The sequence below is a fragment of the Salvia hispanica genome, chromosome 1 (genome assembly GCF_029641045.1).
Source record: "Salvia hispanica isolate PSC_SH4W2 chromosome 1, Shi_PSC_v1, whole genome shotgun sequence".
Lineage (NCBI taxonomy): Eukaryota > Viridiplantae > Streptophyta > Magnoliopsida > Lamiales > Lamiaceae > Salvia > Salvia hispanica.
In genome coordinates this window covers 35,912,486-35,934,874 of record NC_142692.1, presented here as the reverse complement: position 1 = coordinate 35,934,874, position 22,389 = coordinate 35,912,486, and the positions used below count along the sequence as shown (strand labels likewise).

General features: G+C 35.9%; 1 protein-coding gene across 1 annotated transcript; it reads left to right on the top strand.

Annotated features, from left to right (window-relative positions):
* The first annotated feature begins 13,730 nt into the window (after positions 1 to 13,730).
* On the top strand, positions 13,731 to 16,651 carry TRM5 (zinc finger CCCH domain protein). The gene is made up of 4 exons (XM_048119705.2): positions 13,731 to 13,992; positions 14,064 to 15,173; positions 15,245 to 15,422; positions 16,021 to 16,651. Exons 1-4 carry the CDS (start codon positions 13,873 to 13,875, stop codon positions 16,578 to 16,580), a joined length of 1,968 nt encoding a protein of 655 aa, XP_047975662.1. The 5' UTR covers positions 13,731 to 13,872; the 3' UTR covers positions 16,581 to 16,651.
* The last annotated feature ends 5,738 nt before the right edge of the window (positions 16,652 to 22,389 follow it).

Here is a 22,389-nt window from a genome sequence, read left to right as displayed (position 1 = left end):
GGACCCTTGATTGCTGCCCATCGACACTGGAGCACACCAAATGTGCGCTCTACGTCCTTGCGCGCCGACTCCTGCCGTTCCGCAAAGTAGGTCTTCTTGTCATCACTTGTGTGCCGATCGTCTTCACAAAGACGGGCCACCTAGGGTATATACCATCCGCTAAGTAGTAGCCCATATCATGCCGGTTGCCGTTGGCCACAAATGAGACGGCCGAACCGATGCCCTGACACTGCTCGTTGAAGAGGGGCGCAGAGTTGAGGTCGTTGTGCGACCCGGCTACCCCAAAATACACATGCCAGATCCACAGCCGGTAATCATCTACGGCCTCGAGGATTATCGTGAGATTCTTTGACTTATAGCCGGTCGTGTAGGCCCCCTTCCAGGCAGTCGGACAGTTCTTCCACTCCCAATGCATACAATCTATGCTGCCTAACATCCCGGGGAACCCATGCTGCTGCCCGTGCATCTGCATCAGATCCTGACAATCTTGGGGGGAAAGGCTTCGAAGGTACTGATCACGGAATATTTCAATCACGCCCTGACAGAAATATATCAGACATTCCAGGGTTGTCGACTCACCGATGTGGAGACACTCATCCCACATGTCTGTCGCGCCTCCGTAGGCCAACTGCCTGATTGTCGTCGTGCACTTTTGAATAGGGGTGTGGTTGGGTCTGCCAGCCGCATCATGCCTGAAGCGGAAATAAAGATATCGACGCTCCAAAGCGTCAACGATACGCATAAACAACTCCCTGCGCATTCTAAAACGCCGCCTGAACTTGTTTGCGGGAAACCGCGGGTCCGGAGCGAAGTAGTCGTCATATAGCCGTTGATGTGCAGCTACGTGATCCCAATCAATCACTGCTCGGCGGTGGACAACCGGTGGAGGGCGAGGTACCGCCTGCTGTTCGACCCTTCGCATGTACTGCTCTATCTCACGGTTCATGTAGGCCTCCATAGCCTCGTTCATCCGCCGTTCATACTCCTCGGCATCCCCACCACTACCACCTCTGCTACCACCCGCGTTACTCATCGCTCGATGTTGCTCTTGTATAGAAATGTAGAGAGAGAGAAAACTCGTTAAAACAAGTGGTGCAAATGAAAATGAAACTAAAATCGCGTTTATATAGTTTTTCAAAAATAAAAATAAAAAAAATTAAAAAATAGCGCTGGCCGATCGCTCGTCGATCGGCACGCCACAATTAGGGCTGGCAATTTTTTACACGACACGATAACACGACACGAACCGGCACGAAATTAATGGGTTTGGGTCAGAGCTTATCGTGTTCGTGTCCTTATCGGGTCGACCCATTAAGGACACGAAAATTTCGTGTCGTGTTCGTGTCGGGTTCGTGTTATCCGTTAACAATGCGTGTTCGTGTCGTGTTCGTGTCGTGTTCGTGTTATCCGTTAACACATAATATTTTAATATTATTATTCTTATTAACACATAATATTTTAATATTATTATTCTTATTATTTTCATTTTTCAATACTTATTTTCGTGTCATTAATGGGTTCGTGTCGTGTTCGTGTCGTGTTGACCCGAAACGGTTCGTGTCGTTAATGGGTTCGTGTCGTGTTCGTGTCTGAGGGTAGCGGGTCGTGTTCGTGTTCGTGTTTGAGGTTTTCTTAACGGGTCGTGTTCGTGTTTGTTGTTATCGTGTTCGTGTCGTTATCGTGTCGACACGATAACGACCCGACACGCACGATTTGTCACCCCTAGCCACAATGGCGGCCAGCGCATCGGCCAACGATCGCCTATTTTCTCGCTGGCCGATTACAATAGTTCGGCTAGCCGACCGGCTAGTGACGCGAATCGGCTAGCCGGTGGGCTAGCCGCCACTGAAGATGCTCTAAAAAACGAGTTTTAATCTTAATCTTAATAGCAATTTATAAGTTTTGGGTATGAATTTGAATATTATAAATTCAAATATTGAATACTTAATACTTCCTCCGTCCACAAAAATACTATGTACATTCCATTTTTTAAAATTTATCCCAATTTATTATCCTTATACAAACTTATTTATAACTGATACCACCATTATTTTTTTATTTTAAATAAACTCATATATAAAGGAGGAAATTACAAATGATATCAAGAGGGTTCGAACTTGTCACTTTAACACTCCCTCCGTCTCACTATCCGCAAACATTATCTTAACTATTCTTCTCCTCCTATCTTTTACTTTACCAATTTATCTTAATTCTCGTATCATATCAATTGATCATATTTTTATGGAACGAAGGGAGTATATAATGGGTGATTACATGATTTTGTATGCAACTATTTTAGCTATATTTATAAATAAATTTTATTTAATATGAAACCTTATTAAATATCACGCACATGACTAAACAAATTCAACCATAGCAAAAAATAAAACGGCAGGTAAATTTATACTACTATTTGAATGTGGATATCAATTACTACGAAACATCATAATTGAGCGTATGGCATATAGTGCAAAACATGCTATAATTCAACCATGGTTAATGGAATCGGAGGTTACACTAATTTTATTAAGAGAAAAAGATAAATGTACATAAATTGTACATGTATAATGAGGTTTTAAAAATTGCCGGGATCCTTAATTTTTGTCTATAAATATATGTTCTTTCATTGTGGAATTATCTTTTTAATACAAATATTAGATAAATTTCATTACTATTTCCTCTAAGAATTCAAGCGGCTGACGACGAGAGTTCTCCTGCAATAATACATGGAGATAAAGGCGGTGGAGATATAGTCTTATGAGAAAGAGTGAAAGACAAAGAGCCAAAGACGCGAGTCGGAGGTTCTAGAGAGAGAGTCATGTGAGAGAAGGTGAAAGGAAAATATTTCTTTTAAATCTTATTTTGAGGATCATGTTATGTTTGAGTGATATTAGTCCATATTTAAGTATATTTTCATAATGTTATTTTTTTTACGAATATAATAAATCATAGAAACAGACTATCAATAATATTTTGAAGTTAATGCATTGCATATTTATCTCGAACTTCGTCGCTTTCACAGATTTCATGCAAAGAGAACATTCAAAGTCAACGAAATGGCAAATGGAAGCAAAGAAGACATAGAGTATAAAATATAACATTGTTTTTGTGTACATGTATAAATCATCAAGTTGGAGAGTGGGGAGGAAAATAAGGTAGAGATAGAGTTAGTGACAGAAGGTGAAAGGAAAATAGCACTTTTAAATCTTATTTTGAGGATCATGTTATGTTTAAGTGATATTAGTCCATAATTAAGCTTTTTTAATGTTAGTTTGTTTGATTTTTTGTTAAGTTTTGTTTTAATTTTTTTTTTTTGTCTTAGCTATAATAAATTTTTAAAGTAGAATATCTCATAGAAACTGGCTATCTCTAATATTTTGAAGTTAATGCATTGCATATTCATCTAACACTTCGCCACTTCCACAGATTTCATGCAAAAAGAGCACCTAAAGTCAACAAAATGGCAAAAGTTGTAATATAGGGTATGTAGTTGATTTTTGTTTGAAATTATTACATGTACATGGTGAAAAACTGACTTATGGAATAGATTGCGCCAGTGTAAGACGAGTAAAGTGCAGGAGTTGATAACCGGTGATGAAGAAGGGTACCCGAGCTAGATGGAGGCGGATAATAGATGTTGGGAAAATGATAAGGTGAATGGGTATTGGAGTACAAAGAGACGTCGGAGACGAATATTTTAATATGAATGAGTTACTACCTAATAAATTGTTTGTTAGCAATACACTTTTTAATTAGTTGACCCAATTATATTGGTGAAGAGTTTACATGATTATATTTTTATGAGACATATATGATATAAAAAATTCTTATGGATTTAGGGCTAGATTCAGTTGCGCTACAATTCCAAAAACGTACATAAAAAAAAACAAAAAATAAATAAATTCTTATGGATTTATGTGATGACTTGGATTAATGTGATGAATTTATTATTTAATTTAATAAATTAGATCTTTGAAATTGATAAAATATGAAGATAGATTATATTTATTTTATTTCTCTATGACAATGACTTCCATCTTTTGAGCATTACAATTGTATATTAATAATTTCACATTGATGGTGTTGACATTAAATTTTTTACTATGTATTGTTTAAATAAGATTATTCTTTTTTATATCCAAAAATGTTTTAATCAATATATATGCTTTTGTTGTTTTAATATTATTTTAAATATTATACTAATTGCATAATTAGTATTAATATTTTACTTATATTACTCTAGATTGATTATAGTTATTAGTTGTAATTAATTTTACTATATTATAATTTTATTTTTATACTTAATTATTGCTATATTCATACATCTATTAATAAAAAAATTGATAGGAGTATTAACTATACAAATTGTAACTTTCGAAAAAAATATCAATAAAGATTCTCTATTTATTCTCGTGATGATCTGAATTTCTAACCTATTAAATTGAGAAAAAAGTGTTTTATCAACTTGTAGCGTTTCATCGTCTTCTTATTTTAGTATTTCTATTGTACGGAATGTGTTTAAATAAATGATTAGCTTGGTTTTTTTTTAATTAAAATTTGGAGATAATTTATGATAGAAATATTTAGGAATAAATAGAATATATAAGAAAAAATTAGAGAATTCTAGAAGAGAAAAAATAGGATGAAAACTTTAGAACAAATACATATGTAGTCTATATTTATGTCTATTGTAAATATTTTGTAGATGTTAAGTTTTGCAAGTTTACTTTTTTTAGTTTTCAAATTCGAGTGATGATAGTGTGATATTAAATTAGTTTTCATAAAATTAATTGAACTGTGCATCGTACGGGAGAAGATACTAGTTGAACTAAAACAACAAACATAAACAATTTCATCCAAAAACTAAAAGCAGAATGGAATCAAAGGAAAAAAAAGGAATCATATAAAAAAATTAAACTAATACTCGAAACATCGCTGGAGCAATTTAGAAGAAAATCTGCCACCATCTTCATTGGTGTCGTCGGACGACAATTATTATCATGTGTAAACCCGGTGGTCATATCAAGATTATCAACTCTTAACTCTACTGTTGACCATTGGGCAAGCTTTTGATGCGCGTTGTCCCATGACGACCCACGAGGTACCACCACAACCTCCTGCACTGTTCCCAAGCTGTGTTGAATCTTGGGACGACGCAGTACCCGATGGCAGAGAAATCGTGTCAAGAGGCACAATACAAAATAATGTTGAGATCAGTGGAATTGCGAGAATATTTGAATTTGATGTTATGACTTGAGGGGTTATTTGAATATTCTCAAATATATTATTGTTATATGTAGATATGAAACATATAAACAAGAACAACGCAATTATTCCACGTATGATAGCAATAATAAATATTTTAACTAAGCACCACATCAACTTGTCACAACCTTCCTCGGCAGCCATCAGATTTGTCACGAAGAAAGCCAATTGACTCAACACAAAGTTTAAAGTTATGGAAAAAAATGGCTATTATTTATAGACAGAATAAGTCTTAATCCTATTTGTAAAAGATAATATTAGTTATACTTTGGATTCTTAACAAATTAACAAAACAAATTAAAAGGTAATTACATACGAAAGATAAATAAATCAAAGGCACTAGATTAAACAGAATTTATAATGAAAACACAAGCTTGACACTGTTATGACTTTGAAATTTGGAAGCAACATATAATAAGAACTCTTTTAGAACAACTTTTATAATTAAAAATATGGATTTTTAAAGAAAAAACCAGATTTTATGAACGTGTAGTAGTTAATTAGATTTAATTAATCATATCCAATAATTAAGTTGATGCAAATACAAATATTTCTCATAATAAAATTAAGATAACCATGATAACAAGAACTACTTTCCTTATTTTAATAATTTTATAATTCTCCTTAGTCGATAAAAAATGAAGCAAAGAAATAAACTTAAATGTTTTGGATTAGATTACTTTACCAATATTACCAAATAAAAAGAGCCAATAAATATTACTACATTCTATTCTTCAAGTCTTCATAGTCACACCCTTTGCTTTAGGCGCAATCCAGTCTTAGTTGATTATGGTTAGTTGACGCCAATAATTTAATTTTAATTTATTTGAATCTGTAATATTTATAAGATCTTTAAAAAGTATGAATTTAAATATTTTTTGCATTTACAACATTCTAATTTTTTTTGGTAAAGTTTGTTCTGACAAATTTATGAAAGGACTTAGTTTTACAAAGAAAACAACTTAGTTTTACTAACTACTTGGAGATGTGCTAAACTGCCGATCGAAACAAGAAATATTAATTATGCTATAGGTGTAACATTTTACTAAGAATAATTAAAATTAAATGCAATTATTTTATAATTATACTGATGTTTAATGTTTAATTCGTCAGAAATGGGCCCAATTTATAGTGTTTGCGATGGCTAGAATCGATCTTTAGAAGATATTACATGGGCCTTTTAGGTTCAATTTATATGAAATGGGCCTAATATAAATTTGGGATAAAAAAAATTCTTCGAGTTATGTGGCATATTACAAATTTATTTTCAAGTGATTATTTATATTTTTAGATGTGGGACTATTATAGTCTGGGAAAAATAAAAGGAGTACATAATTTCCTTTCATAAAATAATTGCGAAGAATAATTAGAATTTATACTGGGCCGACCCAAATTGAGATTAAACAAATTTGGATAACTGTATTGTATCTGCATGTGATTCAATGATGTCACACATTCCCAAATTCGAAATTACATAATTAAAAATTAGGAAAATAAGATTGTTTTTTAGAACCAAAATTAAGAACTCAATTAAATGTCAATTTGATTGATCAGTATTTTGGGGGCACTAAATGTTTTGCCTTGGCCTCTTGAAGTCTGAACAAAATTAATATTAGTTGAGTTATTCAAAGTTGCCACTTGCTTGGACCTTGATTTTAGATAATTTACCTTAATTAGGTTTTGATTTGGAGAGAAAGCTAGTTAAGTGAAATTGATTGGAGTAAGTGCTTGTATTTTAGCATTTCTAGGATAGAAGTTCTTTTAGGAATATGAGAAAATTTACAGGTAGTGGTCATTTGCAAAGTTGTATAGACATACAACAAATCAATTGTAATTCGAGAGGAAGGAAATCATTTTTTCCTAAAACAAATTATCCTTCAGGTAGTGTTTTCGGGTTGACGTGTTATTTCTAAAAATAAAACAACTTACTCTTAATGTGTAAGAGTGCTTCAATTAAGAATTAATGAACTTTTAATATTTAATAATGATACTGTAGCTGAAGTTTCAAACTGTATTGTTGATTATTGTTTTATAAACAATGTTCCGAGATAGGAGCATGTAGTGCCGATAAATTTTACAACAATAAAAATAAAAGAAAACTATAACTAATTTTGAAGTTAAAAATAGCTTCTACTATATTTTTTGAATCATAAAAATAAAGACCGGCAAGAGGGATGCATAGTCGAATCAAATCACATATCACGGCCAGAACAAGATGGCCTATCAGTTCTACCGATCTGATTCTCAATCTAAAATTTTTAAAATCGTAACATGTACTCAAATGTCGATTTCGGTTAAGCCTAGGAAAATTTTTTAAAAAAATCGCTCTCTTACTAAATATAGTCCATAGCTATTGTAAAAGGTTTATTTGTTTGTTTTTATGTTTTAATTTTAATAAAATAATATAATTAGAGGTTTCGAAAAATCACTTTCACTTTATAAATATTAAATATGTGCCTAAATCAAGGAAAACGTATAATGTGTAATTTGTCTACATAAAAAGTAGAAACAAATGAAAAACTGAGTAATAGATCATGTTTGGCCATCGAATATTTAAGAGGCAGTTATAAAATAAATACATTATTGTTTATTAAAATAATGAAAAAGACATTTGAATTTTATTGTTTGCTAACTATCCCTATTAATTCATCTCTCTTTGCGTAAATTGCTAAACGTGCACCTATCTACTTCTATTAATGAAAGATCATTTAACTCCACTTTTGTATGGTTATTAACCTCTTTATTTTCATTTACAAATATTGTTACAATTAGTCAATCACATACAGTGATTTATTTCTAATTACTGCATATATAGGTACACAATTAGCCACTAGACATTTATATTGGTAACATATCACTATCTATTTTAACAATTAAACTAGTATTAATTTTCTAAAGCCCGAATGTTTTAAAGAGACTCCTTATACTACCATCTTCATTATCCAAAAGTTTTAAAGAGACTCCTTGATACGAGCATCTTCACATGTCAAACCCAACTCATAAACCGAAATACTTATGACACAACCAGAAGGAGGTAGGAGATGCGGGATAAAGAGTGATTAACAATCTTTATCATAACTATACTTTAGATTTAAGGGCAAATTGTTGGAAAAATCAAGTTTGATCAATTTATAGACAATTCCTCAATTTTGCAAAAATGACATACCAACTTTGATATTTTTCTCAATTATCTTATAATGGAGTAACTATTTGATTTGAGGACAATTATGTACGATGTGGTGGACGGAAAATATTATGCGTACAAAATGGTTGACTGATTAAACGATGGCGTCAATAAAGATGTATACGCACGTCAATAAATTCAGACATAAAATATGACATATTCATTGTAATCAGACAATTAAGAAAAATCTCAAAATTATATAATTGGTCATTTTTGTATAATTTTTCCGACTATTTGCAATAGATTTAATCGTAATAAAGGAAATAAAAAGAAAAGGGTATATTCCATCATTATGGAGTCAAAAGGCTATAAGAAACATGCAATAAATTCTGTTATTGTACAGAAATATTTAACAAATAATGTGCATTTACATTGACGCAACAATTCAAAGCATCTCAGTGGAGATTGTCAGATTTCAATTCACATTCATTATTGTTTGTTGTACAAAAATTTGAGGTCATCCGCATCCATGTCTCTTATTCGTCTCATCTTTTACTATTCATGGCCCTACTGCGCTTTTCAGCTCATCTCTTAACTAAGAGACAACACCTGCATCCCTTCATCTCTTAACCATCTCTTAACTATTCATTTAATTTCATTTTTTATTTTTAATTCCAACAAATTCATTTAATAAAAACACACTTCATTAAATAAAATAAAGATTACAATTTAAAAACCTAAAAAAATACATAATTTAAAATTCTTAAAAATAAAAAATTACATAATTAAAATACTCTAAATTAAACTATAAAAACTACTCCGTGGGCGAATCATCATCCCCCGAAGTCGGCGGTGCACCCAAGTTAGATTGATTCCCTATACCAAGTTGAGCTTTCATAAACTCAATTCCGTCCATATGGGCTGAAACTTGAGCAGAAGTCATTTTTGAAAGGTCAGCTATCGTGGCGACCAGGTACATGGACATTAGGGTGTTCGAGTCCGTGCCCGTGCCGGAGCCCGAGCCCGCCTGGCTTGATTCGCCGCGGCCCGTCCCTCTCCCTCTCCCTCTCCCCCTCGCTCTCACTGCCTTGGTCCCTTGCGGCCGACGCCGTGAACCGGAAGAAGACCCCCCTACATCATTGGTTGGCGTGCCCTCACGTGAGGTGTTGCCTTCCCCGCCATCACTAGACGAGTAGTGGCCACGCGCCGTGTGCTTCGTGCGTTCCGAGCCCAACTCGACACCGCCAGCCCACCTTTCAAGGTGGTGGACTTGCGACCAAACATCGACAAACTTGAAATCTTTACCGACGTCGTCTTTGAAGACCCCGCAACGCTGCTCTCAGAATGTCGGCTCCACTGGCTCCGCTTTGATAATTCGCCTCTTCTGCCCTGTATATCGTGCAAAAAATTTTGACATCTTTGTCGCATCGGTCCCAATGACTGTGGAGGATCTTCACGTTGCGGGCAAAGGTGTTCTTCGGCCTTCGTGCGTTGTAATTTTCCCAAAAACACTTGTTGGTTTGTTGATTCCCGACGACAGGATCGTACGAGACGCTGATCCAAGCGTCGTACAGAGCCAACGTCTCGTCTTGGCTGTATGGATGACGGGTGTCGTCTCCCACAACCTCTTCCTCCTCGGCATTGAGGCCGATCCTGCCGGAGCCGGAGCCGGAGCCGGAGCCTCCACCTATTGGCCAGTCGGACAAAGTGCGTTCAGGGGCCAAAACATTCTCCGGAATTTGGGATAATCCCGACGATTGCCCGTACCTCTGTGGGCGGAGGGACGATAGTGTGCATCCACATCAAAATGTGGTGTTTGGTACGCCGGCGGAGTGGTCGAGTCTTGAGTGCCCGGCGACGAACTGGGAGTACCCAAAAAGTTGTACATGCTCGCCCAATCGTCGAACGAGTTCAAGTCGAACCCGCCGGAGCCGCCGCCGCCGTCGCTGGAGTTTCCATCGCCGGACATTTTTTCAACAATTTGAGAGAAAGGAATAGATGAGTGTAGTGAATGGAAGAGAAATGAGAGTAGTGTTTGTGTGTAAAATGGTTAATGGAGTATGGAGTATATTTATAGAATAATATAAGAAATTTTTTTTTTTTTTTAAAAACGACCGTTTGAGGCCAACGGTCATTTGACCATTTAAAAAAAAAAATTAAATTAAATTTGAATTTTTCGAATTTATATATATAAAAAAATTATTGCGTCATAATTCCGATGCCCACTCGCGGGCCGGCGAGTGGGCGCCACGCCATCCTCCAGCGCGCGCGGTGGGGCGCGCGCATCGTCTCGCCAGCTCCAGGCCGGCCTCGCCGGCACGCGTCGCACGACGAGATGTCGCGTCTCGTCGAGACGAGACCGAGACAGCATCGAGTCAGCGATGCGGATGCCCTGAGAAAAAATTGGGATTTTATCATTATGAGCAACTGTTTTCAGTTGAATCATTATTTTCCTCAATCTCCAAATATTTTGACTCATTTATAATTTGGAAATTCACAGTATTCTATATTTGGATTTCAAATGTCTGTAAATTTATTGTGTGGTGTGTAAATTTATATTGGTAAATTGGGTGACAGGCAGAGGTGAAACGACATGAAATAGAAGATTGAAGAAGATGAAGAAGACTGACATTTTACAGTGTATGCTATGAATGAATCTGTCTCATGTGATAATTTTGGAAAATGAGGTGAATTATGTGATGTATAAATTCAAACTACTGTTTCTTCATTTGCAGACATATTTGTCTGCTGCTCCCAACAAAATTGTCCACAGTAGTATGAAAATGTGACAAGAAATTTTGAAAAAGAAAAGTTACTTGGGAATAAAAAATATAGTTGGAGATTTTACTCAACTTCTTTGAGTTCTAGCTTTTCTTTTTATAAAACAAAATGGTAATTTCTTTTTAGTGAAAAACATTTATTTAGGTTGTAGTATTTTCTTAACTTATACTACCTCCGTCCCTGAAAATTTGATAAAGGTTACTATTTTGGTCCGTCCCTGAAAATTTGATACACTTCACTTTTACTATTTTTGGTAGTGGACCTCATATTCCACTAACTCATTCATACTCACATTTATTATAAAACTAATACTTTAAAAGTAGGACCCACATCCCACCAACTTTTTCAACTCACCTTCCATTACATTTCTTAAAACCCGTGTCGGGTCAAAGTGTAGCAAATTTTGGGGGACGGAGGTAGTAGTATTATTTAAGCTTGCATCATGCCATATAAAATTGGGCATACATAAGAAAAGGATTAGAGAGAGACCATATCTTGTTTTAATGTAGAACCCATTGGTAATGCCCTAGTTTTCACTTTTCATGCTGTGGGGCTAAAAAGACCACTTTTTTATGGGATAAAGGCCACATAGATATAGATAGCAATACATAATGTGGGTCCTGAATAGAAAAAGAAATAAACAAATAAAATGATATAGATAAAATAAAAATTGAACAAGTTTATTTGAGATTATTCGAATTTTTATCCACTCTTAAAACTCGTATTAAAACAATTGTTGCTTTTTCAAATAGACATTCTTTAATATAAGGTGGATGTCCATTGATTAATTTTTTCGAATACACTTTCTTTTATAAATTTTTTATTTATACTCAAACGAATATTTTATTATTCACAAACTAAAACATGTAGTACTACTTAGTACTTTTGCAATTTTGAATATTATTATATTTAGGATAACACAAATTTTAATACTATAAAAAATTAATTATTATAAGCGAGAGTAAAAAAAATAATTAAATTAATATTAATAGATAAGAAGATCCACAATACTAATAACATATAATACTATAAAGTAACAAAGATTTCAACAATATAATTTTAATAATATACAAAAGAATGGGAGTGATCAATTGCTAATTAATTAGCAATTTCAAACTAAGACTAAATCTTAGGCATTAGATTAGAAGATCCAGTGGTTGAAATAATACTATATGGATTATATTTTTAATTAAGAAAATTAATAAATAAAATTAAAAGGTATTAATATCAATTCCCTCTTATTAAAATCAACTTAAGACTTTAAATTTACGTAACTCTCTCGATTTAAATTATTTTTTCGCAAAAATATATAAAATTAAAGATAATTTTATAAAGATTCCAACGAGATATCAATTGCATATGTTCCGACGACATTCGGATGATGAAATTTGATATTTTTTATTTTAGTTTTCGTAAATGTTGACAACCAAATTTTTATCAACAAATACATCAAAAAACTCAATAAAACCATATAAAAATCTCAATAAAACTATGTAAAAATCTCAATAAATATGTGTTGATATTTTCTTGTACTAATGTTGATATTCTTATGTCATATTGTTGATATTTGTAATACACTATGTTAATATAAAAAAACATTCACGAAAATTATCATAGGATAACATAATGATGATATTACCCTTTTGTTAATATTTTGTCTACTATTTATTAAGATTCATAAGATTTAATCTCATCCGCTAATTTTAAAATCTAAGGGTGAAAATTTGGTCTTGATTTTGGATTAGGATGTTATAAACATTAGAATATGACCCTACAAAAGAAAAGTTATTTTTGTTTTGGTGGCAGAATAGAGAATATTATAAACTATAAAAAGGAGATATTGTAATTATTATAAGCTACTTTCTCTGTCCATATTACTTGCGGCTAGTTTTCTTTTCAATCTTTCCATCAATTCTTGTCACAGTACTACTTTTGGTAATGGATCATATATTCTAATCATTCTATTTATATTTTACTCCTATCATAAACTAATACTCTATCTGTCCCATAAAAATATGTATACTTTCATTTTCGTTCGTCTCACAAAAATATGAGTATTTCATTCATAGAAAGTTATCTCAATCTATTATCCTCATACATCAAGTTATTTACAACTCATACCATCATTAAAACATGGGTTATCTATCCTACCAAGCATGATTCCACTATCCACTAACACTACTCTAACTATCATTTTTCTCTTTTTTCCAACTTTATTAATTTTATCTTAATTATCGTCATATCATTAAAAAGTATAATATATATTTACTAACCATTTTCCCCGTCATTTCCTTTTATACTTCCTATGCCTCGTAAAAATAAAGACTAATAAAAATAGAAATAATTTTTTGTAGAATATATTAAAAATAAAAATGATTAATATTTTTATGATACAAAGGAAGATGTAGTAGTAGTGGAATAGGAGTATAATTTAAAATGGAGGCAAGTCAACTTATTAGAGTTAATGAAGATGAAATAGAGAACTTAATTTTGATCAAAGTCAAATAATGGGCGCGTGAATATAGCAAAACTCTTGTTCCACCTGCGCCATTTCTCCTTTAAAAGAGCAGAAAGCGGGTGAGAGAGTAAGCTCCCAAATACTACTATGAAGCTAACGTAGCTGACTCAAGTGTGCTTGAGAGAGACAGAGAGAAAGAGAGTCACCGGAGTCTGACGTCAGCGCCGGCGAGATATCAGCAGGCATGATGAACGAGCAGAGCTTGGAGAAGCATATGGGGAAACAAATGGGTTGTATGACCGGCTTCCTTCAAATCTTCGATCGCCACCAGATTCTCTCCGCCAACCGCCTCCCTCCCTCATCGGTACCATTTCCTTCTCTCCACATTCACACCTTAATTCAATATGACTATATCACCGACACCCCTTGTTTCAGGCGTTTGATTCTGCATCGGAATCGGAGATATCAGCCCCTGCTTCGCCGGCGATCTCGATGGAATTTAGAAATCCGCCGCTCGCCTCACCTAGCCCCGATTTCCAGATGAAAGAAGGCGCCGCCGCCAAGTGTTCGTGGAAATTCGGCAGAGAACCCCCGCGCCTGTCGCTCGACAGCAGAGCCACCACCGATGCCAAAGGCGGCCTCCACCCCAAGGAAATCCGCGCCGGCGCCGGCGATGAGAGCGGCGAAACACTGCATCAACGTTCTCCCAGCGTCATCGCCAGGCTCATGGGGCTGGAGCCGTTGCCGGAGCTCCGAAGATCCGCCTCCGCCTCGAGAGTCTCCAGAGATCTCTTCCACTCGCGATTCGACTCAGAGAGAAGCGATTTCTCCTCCAGTCAGGCCTCTGAAACCGCCGCCGCTGAAGAATCACTCCTGTTTTCAGATCCGATAAATTATCTGCTGAAGAATGCTGCTAATATTGATACGCCGAAAGCATTCAACAGAGGCGGCGGATTTCAACGCAAAAGCTTCGTCGACTCCGGCGACTTCTTCCCCGAGCCAAAGCAGGCGGTTTCTATCAACGGCGAGACCGAAAACAGATTGAAACTGCGAGGAATTGAGGAGCCGTCCAAGGATTTGGAAACACTGAAGCAAATCCTCGAAGCTCTCCAGCTCAAAGGACTTCTACATTCCAGAAAACACTCCGAGCTACACCAAATCCCCCAACGCACCTTCGTCTTCGACGATTCCCCGATCGTCGTGATGAAACCGTCGAGATCGCCGATTCACAATCGCAGCGGCGGACGGAAGGCGTACGGTCTCTCCGCAGAAAATTCACCGTCGATGAGCCCCCGCCGTGACCGGAATCCGCCGCAGACCGGTCGAAATCCGACCACGAACCGAACCGAAGGCATTGCATTCGGAAGGCGGTCCAACTCAGCGCCAAACCGGCGGCTACCTCCGGTTCACTCTCCGAAGCTCAATCCGAGAAACAGTAGATCAGCGGCGGAGATCCATCGGAAAGAGAAGAAGGCAGGCGGCGGAGAGGATGAATCGTCGTCGATTTCCAGTAACAGTACCGTCACCACATCCACCGATACAGAGGTAATTGTGATTAACGTATGTTAATTAGAGATTAATTAAAAAGTAATTAGCTGATTAATGTGAAATTGCAGAGGTGTAAAAGCGAGGGGAGCAGCTTGTTAGAGAGGTGTGATAAGCTGCTTCACAGCATAGCGGAAATGAATGCAACCGAAATGCAGTCGAGCCCCGTGTCAGTTCTTGATTCGTCCTTGTACAAGGACGAGTCCTCCCCTTCACCCATCACGGCACGACGTAGTATTGATTTCAAAGGTACAAACTTCATTCATCTCTGTTAAATAGCATTAATATTAAACGTTATGCGAAGAAAAATCACAAATTTTAGTTAAATTTTGGTATGTCCTTCAACTTTAAAAATTACTAGTGTACAAAGCATTAATTTTTATAAAAAAACATCTCAATTTTCCCATGATAATGTCTCAATTTACTATTGATAGTATATCATTGATTAAGTGAATACTAAGAATGTAAGAGAAAGGAGAAATTTTTTTAAAATGTTAAAATTCATGGTTTTACTGTGAATTTTTTTAAGTTGCGGGACTAACAAGAACTTAAACAAAATTCATTGTTTTTCTAGCTGTTTAACTAGTTAATCTTGAGCAATCGAACACCCTTCGTCCTTGGTCGATATGGCTGATGTATCACCTACACATTGATGGTAGTGTTGTTGGATTTATAATCAATTGAAAACGACTCATACTTGTTGTTGTTGGAGTGAATTCCTCACTATCAATCTTGCATCATGTCATAAAAAATTCTCAAATTTAAGCTACAAAATCTTGGAAAATGTTACTATTGCATACATAAACTACATCAAATTAAAAGTATGGTGTTTGAATGATGCAAACAGATGAGTGTATTGAACTGGTTGAGGACTGGAGCTCCGAGATCGTCCCATTGCAAGACGACGATTTCGTGTACGTGTCCGACATCGTAAGGGCATCCCATTACCTCCCACACGAGTCGGACGTCTTCTCTTTGTTAGAGAAGCAACGGCGTCTTAAGGGAAAGGATACGTGCAAAGTGTCGAGGCTGCAAAGGAAGTTGGTCTTCGACACGGTGCATGAGATCCTTGACAGGAATAGGCGGTTGCCTCCGTGGAAGGTGGCCACGTGGGGCCAGCACTGGCCTCCTCTGGACAAGGTGTGGTCAGAGTTCCAAAGAGTGAGGGAGAGGGACGCGGCTCAAGACATGTTCGACACCATTTGTGGCGTCCTCAAGAAAGACCTAGCCAGAGATGGGATCTCCGGCTGGGAGGATTGCCCGTTGGAGATGTCCGAGATGATCTTGGACATTGAACGGCTCGTGTTCAAGGATCTCATCGGCGAGGCGATTCGAGATCTAGCGGCATTGGAGTCGAGAAACAAGGCAATGTTGCCAAGCTTGCCTAGGAGGAAGTTGATTTTCTGAACTCCTAATTAGGGCCTTTTGTCATGATATTGTGACAAATACTACAATGGTATATTATGCCCTTTTCATTTCGTGGTTGAGTATTTTCTTCATTTTGTCACTTTTGCTACATGCAAACTGTAAAAATGAAAACAAGAAAAAATAAAGTAGAAAGGTAAAAGAAATCATGTGCTGTCATTTTTTTTGTGTTATAACTTTATTCTTGAAAGGGAAAAGAGAGATAAAGTAAAAAGGGCGAAATATTTACTTACAATGGATATATTCTCTGCACCACCAACTTTCTTTTTTTATCAAATTTTACTCACAACATAATTACTTTCAATTCCGAAATTAAAGAAATACACTAAATTAGAGTAACATATATACTATGACCCCAAAATTTAGTTTTTTTTTCGTGTAGGAATAATAGTTATGGTACAATTTCATCGCTTGTTTTTATGTGTATATTGGTCTTTTTTGTTTTAGTTCATTTGATTGATATCTATACTTTGATATAACTAATGTGTTATTTCTTGGTTGTATCTAGTCTTGCTCAATTCAGAAGTCTTTTCCTTCATGTCCAACTTCTTCTACGGAGTCTTTTCTTGATTTCGATGCTTTTAGTTTTTACGTTATCTTTTGATATGTTACACTTTGAGGAGTTACTATTCTCTTGTTTTATTTTTATTGATGTGTATAATGTTACGTGGTTTTTGTCTCCTACTTTGTCGAACTCGATGCTCACCGTCTCTTTGGTTTAAAGCATTTTTACTGCATTTAAAAAATGAAAAATATGGTATTAATAGTTATAATTAGAGAATTAGATTGATTGGGGTATGGTTTATGTCTGAAAAGTGAAAATCATATGGAGTGGGGTGGGGTGAGGCTGGGCCCACTCCCCAGGTGCTTATGATAAAATTCATTTTTGTAGGGCCTAATCTAATCCACTCCAACATAGGTAATTGTTACCAAATGTTGATTAATCGAATATTCTGGTTTCGGGCCAAGCCTAATATTTTATTATTACTTTATAATAGAGTAAGATACTAATTTGATTTCAGGATACTTATATTTTTTAGAAAGTTGTCCCACTTTGGCTATGTTGTAGGAGTATTTCATTTCATGAATTTAGATGGGTGAATGTGCACGTATAATAGTACAAATTAAATCTAGTTTTAAAAATATATCTTCTATTTTATTGATTCGAGTCACTTTTCTTTGTGGATTGGCTGATCCATTTTCTATTTTCATAATTATTTTACATTAGATTTATTAAATATACGAGCTCTACAATTGTATATAATTATCTCACATTTCTAAATAACGGAGTATCAAAAAGATGAGTATTATCGAACTATTGTTACCATTAAGTGCTTGAGCTATTAAACTATGCACGATATATTATCAATGTGTCTAAGTTTTTATTTTACCCAAATAATAGACTGAATATATTTTCATCGTTTTTAATAATTTATATAGCTCAATGGTGAACGAGATTCATTTAGATTTTAAAAACCACACAATAGTTTTTTCACAATAAATTTTACAATTAACTATTAAATGGCTACATATATAGGCTTTTAGAGTTACAATGTGGTCAAGTTGAACTTATTTTATAACATAGACTGCAATTATGAAAAAAAATTCAAGTTGAGAAGAAAGATCTTGATTGTCATTATTGAAATTCTCAAGGTTCTGACTTCGTATCCAACTACATTTATATTCTTGATTCCGAATCTTATATTTTTATTTTTATTTTTATTTTTATTTTTATTCTTATTCTTATTCTTATTTTTATTTTTATTCTTATTCTTATTCTTATTCCGTACTTTATAAAATTGTAGTGAGGCTCCACGCTCATTGATTAAAAATTCGTGTTCAGAGTTTACATTTTTCGCCCGAACAAATGTGCGAGGATTTACTCAAAATTAGAAGGTCGTTGCGCATAATCAAGAAAACAACGGAAAAACACAGCTCAATTTTTCATTATTTAAAACTATTCGCATTTTATGGATAAACACACAGCTCATTTTATTTTTCTGATAGCTACTGTGATTTCTACTTTTTGTGCATGAGCTTTATATCTTCTTTTAGAGTTGATATGTTGACTCGTGATAAATGATCACATGATCACATGTATTTATTTAAAATGAAGTGGATCGTCGATCAAATAAATAAATAATCTTAACCTAAGTATTTTAGAAGTTGGTCTACCTACGTAATTCCATATATGGCTAAGGAGGGCCCTAAGTGTGGGGACTTTTCTTTATAGATATATTTACTTTTTTTTCTCTTTGTATTAAAAAAAAGTGCATCCAAACATATGTGAGATTCAAACTTAGAATCCGATGTTGCCCGACCTCCTAGCCGAAGCCGCGAGCCAGGGGCAAGATCCATGACTCTGAGACTTGGACTTGGGTCTTGACCTATCTTTAAATGATTTTCGTGTTGTTTTTTGGGTCTGATTGTTGGACTTAAGTTTAACTATGTTTAAATTCAAAAATTGTATCTTCTGCCGCATTTGAATCTGCATTCATGTTACATTGATTCCATCATGTTCCTTTTGTGCTTCGCCAATAAATATGGTAGTACTACTGGGCGTATTTCGTTTTGCGAAAAGAGATATCACTCATGTTTATTGCAATTTTTTGTTGATTTTCTTGTATTAGTTTATTTCTGTGCATTTCTTAAGCTTTTCTTTTAGAGCATCTCCAATGGTCGGCGAGCGACCGGCTAGCCAATTCCCGGCGCTGGTCGGTCCGCTCGCCGCCATTGTAGGCTGGCGATCGGCGAGCGATCGGCCAGCGCAACTTTTTTTTTTTAAGTTTAATATCCAAAATACTATATATACGCGATTTGAACGTCATTTTCATTTGCACCGCTTGTTTTAACGAGCTTTCTCTCTCTCTTAATTTCTGTACAAGAGCAATAACGCGAAATGAGTAACGCATGTGGTAGTGGTGGTAGTGGTGGTAGTGGTGGGGATGCTGGGGAGGAGTTCGAACGGCAAGTGTTGGAATAGTTAGAGGCCTATACGAATCGCGAGGCAGAGCGGCTGTTACAAAGGGCCTTGCAGCCACGGGTACCTCGACCTTGACCCATTGTCCACCGCCGAACAGTGATTGATCGGGATCACGTAGCTGCACATCAGTGGCTATATGACGACTACTTCGCAGAGCAACCGCGGTTTGGGGACAACCTGTTCAGGCGGCGTTTTAGGATGCGCAGGGAGGTGTTTATGCGTATCGTTGACGCTTTGGAGCGTCGATATCTGTGTTTCCGCTTCAGGCACGATGCGGCTGGCAGACCCGGCCACTCAGCTATTCAAAAGTGCACTGCGGCAATCAGGCAGTTAGCCTACGGAGGCGCGGCAGACATGTGGGACGAGTACCTCCACATCGACGAGACGACTGCCCTGGATTGTCTTAAGTATTTTTGTGAGGGCGTCGTTGAAATATTCCAGGACCAGTATCTTCGAAGCCCTGCCCTCGAAGACTGTCAGGATCTGATGCAGATGCACGGGGAGAAGCATGGGTTCCCGGGGATGTTAGGCAGCATAGATTGTATGCATTGGGAGTGGAAGAACTGTCCCGCTGCCTGGAAGGAGTTCTACACCACCGGCTACAAGGAAAAGAATCCCACGATGATCCTCGAGGCCGTAGTTGATTACCGACTGTGGATTTGGCATGCGTATTTTGGGGTAGCCGGGTCGAACAACGACCTCAACGTCCTCAACTCGTCGCCCCTTTTCAACGAGCAGTGCCAGGGTGTCGGTCCGACCATCAGTTTTGTCGCCAACGGCAACCGGCGTGATATGGGCTACTACTTGGCGGATGGGACATACCCTAGGTGGCCCGTTTTTGTGAAGACGATCAGATGCGCAAATGAGGACAGGAAGGCCTACTTTGTGGAACGGCAGGAGTCGGCGCGCAAGGACGTGGAGCCCGCATTTGGTGTGCTACAGGCTCGATGGGTGGCAGTTAAGGGTCCAACGCGTTTGTGGCATGTCGATTGCATTGCTTCTATAATGTACGCCTGTATTATCATGCACAACATGATAGTCGAAGATGAAGTTGTACAACTGACTAGTTGGGCCAATGACGATGAAGCCGGTCCAAGCCATGGCGTGGCCACCCCCAACGTACGAAGGGGGGTACCTCACGATGAAATCGGCCGCCTCAAGGCACATGCCGACATGCGCCAAGTGGATGCCCATATTCAATTCCAAAAGGATTTAATTGAAGAGTTGTGGGCGCGGAGGACTGCACGACGATAGTTTTTTTTGCTTTATGTATTTTTTTTTTAATTATGTAATTTTTTTTAGGACGCGCTTTTTTTAATTTGAATGAAATTATTGCATTTTCCCGTATATGTGTCGTAAATTTAATTCCGTATTTTGTGTTTAATTTCGTAAATTTAGTTGTTTTTTAATTTTGATTGTTGTGGCTAGCCTATTGCTTATCCAGTTGTTTGTCCTGATGATGTGGCAGGAGGAATTTTAGTGTTGATGATATGGCAAGAGGAATTTGTGACTAGCGTATGACTGACCTATAACTAGCCTATTACCATGGGAGATGCTCTTATGTTTTGGGTTGTACTATGCACGGAAAGTTCTTATATATATATCCAACTTCCACCGCTGCTAAAAATATTTGGAACTATAATTTATTTGGTAGAAGCCTAGAAGTGAAAAGGTTAAATATAACAGTTTTTAAGGATAGAAATGGACCTACATTATCTAAGGTCGTAACAATTAAGACAGCAAAAATGGGACTACCATGTGAAGACATGAGAGGGAAAAGGCTATTAAATACAACCACTTTCCACCTCTTGTTTGTCAATACTTGAAAGCTCCTTCCAATTTTTTTTAGCATCTATGAACCCCAACTACCTAATTTATATTCATGCAATTTCAGCAACATTACGTTTTTGTATTTAAATAGGATCAAATGCAAGGAAAAACTATAAGTATAAAACACAATTAGTTTATGAGAGGGCGAACTCAAGTAGTAGTTGAATTATTTAAATTTTTAGTCTGAAAATGGGGCTTATGGATATTTATTAAAACTAGTTTGACAGAAGATACATATTAGTACATATTTTCTTTACCAAATGAAATTTTTCTTGTTTTCTTTAATTATTTTATTATCATCGGATTTGGGTTCAATGATTGGTGTGTGAAGCATGCCTATGAAATTTCACATAAATAATGTTGAATTTTATGACTGACCATTTCCAGCTCAAGTTGTGATTGTGTGGGGAATCGTGTTATCATATTTTGTGTAAGATAGTCATTTCCACTAGAAAAAAGTATTAGTAGTGACTAGTGTAGATTGGTAGATATATTGTACAAATATTCAATCCGTTCCAATTAGAAGTCTTATTAAATTTGACACGAAATTTTAAAAATATAAATAATAAATTTTAAAAATATAAATAAAAATTAATTTAAAAAATAGTAAAATATAAGTCTCACTTTATATACTCCCTCCATCCCTTAAAAATATGAGCATTTTCCATTTCCGTCCTATAAAAATATGGGCATTTCTATTTATGAAAAATTATCATCAACTCATTACTAATATACATTAATTTATTTACATTTTATACCACGATGTATATAGAATGGGCATGATGACTATACAGATTCTTAATAATGCCTATATTGATTTTCGCTGTTACATATAAAGATTGAGGAATACATGTACATTTTTTTGTTATTTTTATATTTAAAAAATCATACAAATATATCTGTATACATATAGGCATTATTTAAAAAATAATGCCTATATGCGATTGTAAAATATCGACCTTGCAGTACATGAGCTCT